The sequence below is a fragment of the Humulus lupulus genome, chromosome 4 (assembly GCF_963169125.1).
Source record: "Humulus lupulus chromosome 4, drHumLupu1.1, whole genome shotgun sequence".
NCBI lineage: Eukaryota > Viridiplantae > Streptophyta > Magnoliopsida > Rosales > Cannabaceae > Humulus > Humulus lupulus.
In genome coordinates, this window is record NC_084796.1 from 152818361 (window position 1) to 152825450 (window position 7090).

Sequence of the window (7090 nt, forward strand, 5' to 3'; positions counted from 1 at the left end):
GTTTCTGTCTACTTATTTTATTTCATATTCCGAAGTTTTGTTGTGAATTTTGAAACAAATGTAGGTCATCATAGATTTGATGGACATTTTGGTAGCTACTATACTCTGTGGTTAGTGGTCTACCGAAAGATGTTTTGTTTTTGGCGGTTAATTAAGGTGCTTTTTTAGTATTGTCTCCGACGAATTCTGTAGTTATCATTTATCTTGAATTTGCTATGCTTAATATTTAGTAAATTGCTTTCTTGTGTGAAAAACTTGTTATAGGTGGGTTAAAATTTACACGTTTAGATTTTAATTTAGTCAACGGACATTAGTGTTATATGTCTTACAACTTCAAAGTTCTTTAAGTTAAACCCTTTAATGTAGAATAAAAGATAGCGTACTGTTTATTTATTCCATTGGCAGGTGCTGTGCTATGTATCCTAACCCCAACGACATTGTCTAGAAATTGAAATTTTGGCTTTCTTATTAATCCTTATTAATGGTACCTGCGGCTGGAGATAGGGTACTGTTATGTTTTATTTGGTCCTTCGAGGCTTGGCATTGTAAATTTTTGCTGACTTGAAGTCAACCCTTCACTAGTCTAGAATATGCTATATCAGTGGGTTCTGTTCTGTTTAGGAAAGGGACCATTTGGATTTTTTTTTTAGCTTGTGTGTGAGTTTTTATAAACTGCCAAATAATCGGGCACTAGATAATAGAAATTAGGTGAAAATTATTGAGAGGTAAACGATAATAGGTTCTATCTTTTTGTTCTCTGGGATTAACTTAGTGACATTTTCTATGTCGTCAAATTATTTTGGTTGACCTGTTTTCTATTTACTTTCTTATTGAAGTTATATTAGTACCAAAGAGGTAAAATTATTATTTGTCATTATTTAAACCACCAACACCGAGATCGGTAATAGAGGGGCATTGAGAATTTGACGAGGGATTTTTTTTTGGGAGGGAGGTGACTTGGATAACACTAGGTTGTTTGGAAAGTGGTGAAGGAGGACTCGGTATAGGTAATTTATTTGAAAGGAACATATCACTTCTCATTGAGAGTGGATATGGAGATTTCCAACGAATTAATTTGTTACTGCTTGTAGGGTTGTTAAATTAAATATGGATTGAATGTGGGTGCAAGTGGGATAGTAAGAGTGATGAAAGAATGTCAGGCTGCTGTTGGAAAGGTTTATCCCTTTGTATGATGAACTTTTGTAGATGGTGAAGTTTAAAGTTGGAGATGGTAAGAATATACGGTTTTGAAAAGATATATGGTTAGGGAAGGAGGGGGTTTTTGAAAGCTGCTTTCCTATGTTTCACAAAATTTTATGTGAAGAATGAGTGTGTGGCAGATTGTGTGAAAACAAATGTTAGTAGTAGGGAATGGAACTTTCATTTTGTGAGAAATCTCAATGATAGAAATGTAACGCCATGGGTAACAAGATTGTTACACTTAAAAATAGTGTCGTTTAAACATAAATGTGTTTCTAAAGTCATTTGACAGATTGGGGTTAAAAGATTTTGATCATAAAATGATTGATTTTCATTAAAATAAAAGTTTGATACATGCGATCCCAAAAATAAGGTTTGCATGGCGAAAACAACTCTTAAAAGTTAGCTGTAGGCAGTCTAAATCGCAAAATAAATGTTTGTGTTGGAGTTTTATGTCCTAATAGAAATCATTTTTTAACTTGATCAATCACTTTGCTTACATGTTTTATTTTTATAATTATTTGTTAATATGAATGTTGACGCGGTTCTTTGCCAACAGATAATTTAAAAAAGGAAGAGAAAGAGATCAGTGCTAATAATGAACCGAAATATATATATGATCTTAGCAAATGGAAATGTGACTCAAGACACGGTTTTTAAGTGGTTCAAAGGTTAAAATCCTTCTATTCCACTAGTCAATATTATTGCTCTATTCTGGGTATATGATTACATGATATTTCTTACAAGAGATCATCCAACCCCTATCAACTCTCAGGGTCTCTATATTTATAGGAGAAGGCACCTGGGAGTTGGTAAGAAGGTCATCCCGTGACCTTCTTACCTATCATATCAACTCTGTGACATTCATGATTAATTCCTAAACCTGACACATAAGTGTGGTCAAATCGATAGGTAAGGAGATAATGGGCCGCACGGCCCAACCCAGTCGTGGGTGTCTGAATACGCACGTTCCTGCTGCGTGTCCGAGAAGTCAGGGGCATATCAGACACGTGATGTCTGATATATGCACGTTTACCTTGCGTGTGTTGACTTTACAAAGGGTCATAGCCTCCATATTCAGCTCGTACCACGAGCTGGATACTTAACTCGACCCTCGGCCTTCAGAGTCCAGGCTCAAGTCCTGGGCAATCTTGGCGAACCCTTGGGTTGCATCGAGCTAAGGAGGTACGACCTTATGACGACAGCTCCGGTTTTGGGGATGTCCACAAGATAATCATGATTAGGTCGCAGCTCAGCCCGCTAATCAGCCAGTGGGAAAATTAGGGCGTACATCTGCCCCCCAAGACCCTGCTCGTGGTATACCACGTCGTATAAGATCACAATAGGGGCTTTTAGGCTTCCCCATGAACTCTTCAAATTCCACCTCTTACGCAGGCGCCTGATACGTGGAACCTCGTGGTTGGTGACGATACGTCTTACGAGAACCGCATTTAATGGCCTAGCCTATGCCCAGCCGTTGTTTCGTATTTCGAGTGGAGAGTCTCGGATCCCTCATCAGGGCCATCCAACGGCCCTCTACACGTGATCCTTCACGTATATAAAAAGGGGTGGCCACCCTACGCATGGACCGCCATTTCATTTGAAATTTCTCAGAACTTCTCTCCTTCTTCTCTCTTCATCTCAGAAGAAAAAACCCTCTTCTCTGTGACTGCTACACTCAGCGTTCAAGAAGGTCAGACGTAAGGATTTCTTCAAAGCTTTGGAAGCCAATACTCTAACGAAGCTTTCACCTAGGCGATACCTTCATCCACCTCCCAGCCAAACACTGTAAGTTTCCTGACCATGTGTGTTTTGAAAATTTATTTCACTGTAGCTTAGGTAAATATTTTACTGTAGCCGCATGCAATGGTTTACTGGGTTTTGTGGATACGGAGGGTGAAAGCCTTTTTAAGTTATGGTATTTTTGCTATAGGAAATCACTTAAGAGTATGGTTTACAGGATGCTTTTCCTGGGGAAAATTTCTGGGTAGGATTTTTGACATATTTTGAGTGCAAAACCGGGTAGCTTAGGGGACACGCCTCACAGGCGGTTTTACAATTTTTGCCTACTGGAACTTTCCCCTGAAGGCAAATTTTATCCTGACCCCTGACACACGAATTCCGAGTAATTGGAGATCTGTTGGGAGCACAGGCGCGTGTTCATTGAACCGCGTGGTCCCACTCTCCACGGGCTGGGCTTACTTCAGCTCGTGCAAATGACATTTGATTTTTCATCACGCTTGGATCGCCTTTTCTGAAATATTTTCTTTTGTTCGTTAGGCGACCAGATGGCACCGAAAAGGAACGCTCCCAAGAAGACCGTCAGCAGCTCGGCCTCACAGCATGACAAAGGAAAGGCGGTGATGCCGGACTCCTCAATCCCCAACTTTGGGCCGGCGGTGGAGCAGGAGGTCGAGGTCGCCCCCGATGCCTTCTTTGAGGCGGAGAGGATCGTCTCAAAGGTCACCGACCAGGCGAAGATCAACAAAATCTTTCTCTCCTACAACATCGCCCTGGGGAGAACATCTGTGGTGGCCCGACCTCCCGCGGAAGGCGAGCGGAGCTGCGCACCGCTCGACGAGGTATTCGCGGCCTAGAGCGGCGAGCATTTCAAGGCGGGGGCATTCCTCCCGCTGGACCAGTATTTCACGGACTTCCTCAATTATGTGAGGTTGGCACCATTTCAGCTCCCCCCCAACTCTTATCGGTTGTTGGCGGGGTTGAGATATTTATTTTTGAAGCACGAGTGGGAGGTCCCCACTCCAGCGGACATTTTATACTTTTTCTGCCTCAAGGTCAGCCCGGATCAGCGGGGGCGAGGCGACGAGTTTTACTACTTAACCCGATTCCCCAATACGGCTGCGGTCATCGAGCTGCCCAGCCACCCTAACGACTTCAAGGATCAATTCTTCATGTCGACGGGGTTCAGGAATTGCGAGCTCCACTACTTCAATCGTCCTCGTAAGCGTTTTTCATCCTTAGCTCGTAAGTTAAGTGTCGTTTTAGCTCCTCCCGTACCCCTTTCTGACTTAGACTAATTCTGCAGCCATCTTCGTGAGGACAGAGAAATCTGTGACCCTCGGGGCCCAATACGAGACGCTGGCGGGCTTGCTCCCCAGCGAGAAAGATTACCGTGTGCTCGTAACAGACGAGACGATGATAGCCTGCAAGCTGATTTTCCCAAATCAGACTTTAAACCTCAGGAGGCCCCGGAGGTTTCCCCCAGCTCGCGACACCAGATCCATCATCGTGGAGGAGGTCGTGGGAGACGAAGATGAGGAGGACGAGGGCAACGAAGTTCCCCTCGTGAGGAATAGGAAGTGTGCCTTGGAGGTCGCTTAGAGGATGGGCGAGGAGAGGATCCAATCCGGAGTAGCCGCGGGTCCTTCTGGCCAAGGTAACCCTTACATGTTTAGGAGTCTAGATAGGGCCACAGCAGACCCCCGGCTGGCTAGGTTCAATCCTAGGCAGCTCGTCCATCGTCACCGAAGTGATCCGGACCTGAATACCACCCTGCTCCATTGTGTCGACCGGCTTGTGCTGGACTACCAAGATAGCCGGCCTAGGGGTACCGTAGTAGTAGATAATACCTTAGCCTTTAGGTCGATCCTATTCGAGGAGTATGGGACTAACCTTCGGACATGGCCATCACTCCGAAGGGGTGCCGTAGCTCCGGGGCTTAGGCAATACGTAGAGGAATCTAGCCCTGAGTCAGCCTCGGAGCCAGAACCTGCGCCAGTTCGGGAAGTAATCGACTTAGATTCTTCTTCGAGCTTGGGGGTAGGATTCCCTTAGTATTCATATACTTTTTATCTTTACCTCTTTGTTTTTGTATCTGTATGGTTGCTAACTCGTACTAACCATGTTTTTGTTTTGACAAAAGAGATGTCTCAGCCCGAGGAGAGCCTGCGAGGTGCGGTCTTCGGGGGGAACCCCTCAGCTGGGCCAAAAATGAAAAGGCTCCGGACGTCCAAGAATGCCGCTGGGGTCCCCACCAAGTCTTCGGCAAAGGAGAAGGAGCAAACCCCGGCTGCCCAGGTCGCGGGAGCGATTCTTCCTGCTGCAGGGGGAAGCAACATGCCTCCACCCCCTCCGCGAGCTCCAGCTGCCGCCCGGGACGCAGGAACGGAGCTCGGGACTTCGGCGATTGTACCCTCCGATGTACGCATCCCAGTCAATCCCCAGGACCTGGAGAAGATCCCCAAGGCCTTCCGGGGAACGGTGTATGAGTTGGCGTACTACGCCGTTAGCCACATATACAGGTTCACCGAGAAGAAGCTCCGGGCCATCGAGACACTGAGCCCGGTGGGCGTGCTGGAGTCTTCATTGGGCATGGCCATGACGGTAAGCTAACTTACTTTTTTGTGGTTTTTATCATTACACTTTGCTCTACTTTTCCTTCCCTTTTTTTCTAAGGCAATTGTCTTTTCAACTTCGCAGAGCGCCGTTGCCCTTCACCGGAGCATCGTCAGGACCAAAACTCAGCTTGAGGACATGGGCAGCGAGCACCAGACTACCCTGCAGGCGGCTAAGGATGCCTTGGCGGCCTCGCAGGTCGAGTTGTAAAAAACCCGCTCGAAGATCCAAGAGCTCGAGACCTCTCTCGCCACCTCGCGGACATACCTAGATGCCGCGAAGACTGAGGTCCAGGCCGCCCAGGCTGCCCTAGAGGCCGAGCGGACAACTTCGGAAAGTCCATGGAAGATTTGTTCTACCATTGCTGGATCTACAATCCAGATGCAAACTTCTCCTTCATGTCAGCGAGCCTCTGGGAGCGCTTGCTGGTGAAGTTCTAAGCTCGCCTTGATAAAGAGGCGCCCTCGGAGACCGGGGATGGTTCTGGCGCAGCTGAGCAAGGCGAGACGGCGACCTCCAAGGGGCCACCTGGTGGAGCTTAGGGCGTTTCTTTTCTTGTGCCCTTCAATATTTTTAAATATTTTTTATGTAACCTTTGCATGAGGTGCTTTCACCTCGAGACAATTTGATTTAACGCTTTTAATTGATCCTCTTTCTTGCCTTTACGCATTTTGGTTACAACTTTTTTTTTTTGAAAAGCTTAGTTCGCGTGAACTTTTATCCATATCTCGAGCTCTTTAAGAAGAACAACGATCAATAGATTTAAATCAACTTCTAAGTTTTATGACCTGGTTAGGACCAGGAACTTATTTTGAAAACTTAGTTCGTGTTAACTTTTGTCCATATCTCGAGCTCTTTAAGAAGAACAACGATCAATAGATTTAAATCATCTTCTAAGTTTTATGATACGGTTATGACCAGGAACTTATTTTGAAAACTTAGTTCGTGTTAACTTTTATCCATATCTCGAGCTCTTTAAGAAGAACAACGATCAATAGATTTAAATCAACTTCTAAGTTTTATGACCCGGTTATATCCAGGATAGGACTTAGTTAGTGTTTAATCCTTATCAATATCTCGCGTTTTTTAAGAAAAACAACGATCAATCGATATGAATCAACTTCTAAGTCATTAAGGAGACTTGGTTATATCTAGGCACCATATGCCCCCAAGTAACTGAGAAAGGGTCTTTCGTGGTTACTTTAGATTACACTTGCAAACATGTACAAAAAGCTGATTCTCATTCATACATAAAAAGTGGCCTTCCAAGCCTTACAAGTGAATCATTGATAATATTTCTTTAGGTGGATGGTATTCCAAGTCCGCGGGACCGCCCCTCCATCAAGTCGAGCTAACTTATAAGTTCCCTCCTTGATGATTTCGATGACCTGGTATGGTCCTTCCCAGTTTGGTCCCAAGACTCCATCTTTGGGGTCCTTACCAGCTAAGAAGACTCTCCTTAGGACCAAGTCGCCAACGCTAAAAGCGCGCTTTTTGACTTTGGTGTTGAAGTAGCGAGTGATTTTTTGCTGAT

At 44.9% G+C, this 7090-nt stretch overlaps 1 protein-coding gene across 1 annotated transcript; it reads left to right on the forward strand.

Annotated features, from left to right (window-relative positions):
• Window positions 1-3911: 3911 nt before the first annotated feature.
• On the forward strand, window positions 3912-6203 carry LOC133829227 (uncharacterized). Its single transcript, XM_062259077.1, has 2 exons — window positions 3912-5544; window positions 5641-6203. The coding sequence occupies exons 1-2, from the start codon at window positions 5086-5088 to the stop codon at window positions 5764-5766; spliced, it is 585 nt and encodes a 194-aa protein (XP_062115061.1). The 5' UTR covers window positions 3912-5085; the 3' UTR covers window positions 5767-6203.
• The last annotated feature ends 887 nt before the right edge of the window (window positions 6204-7090 follow it).

Coding starts and splice junctions, on each gene's coding strand:
- LOC133829227 (XM_062259077.1), top strand. CDS start 5,086: ATGTCTCAGCCCGAGGAGAGCCTGCGAGGTGCGGTCTTCGGGGGGAAC. Junction 5,545..5,640: donor CATTGGGCATGGCCATGACG/GTAAGCTAACTT, acceptor TCAACTTCGCAG/AGCGCCGTTGCCCTTCACCG.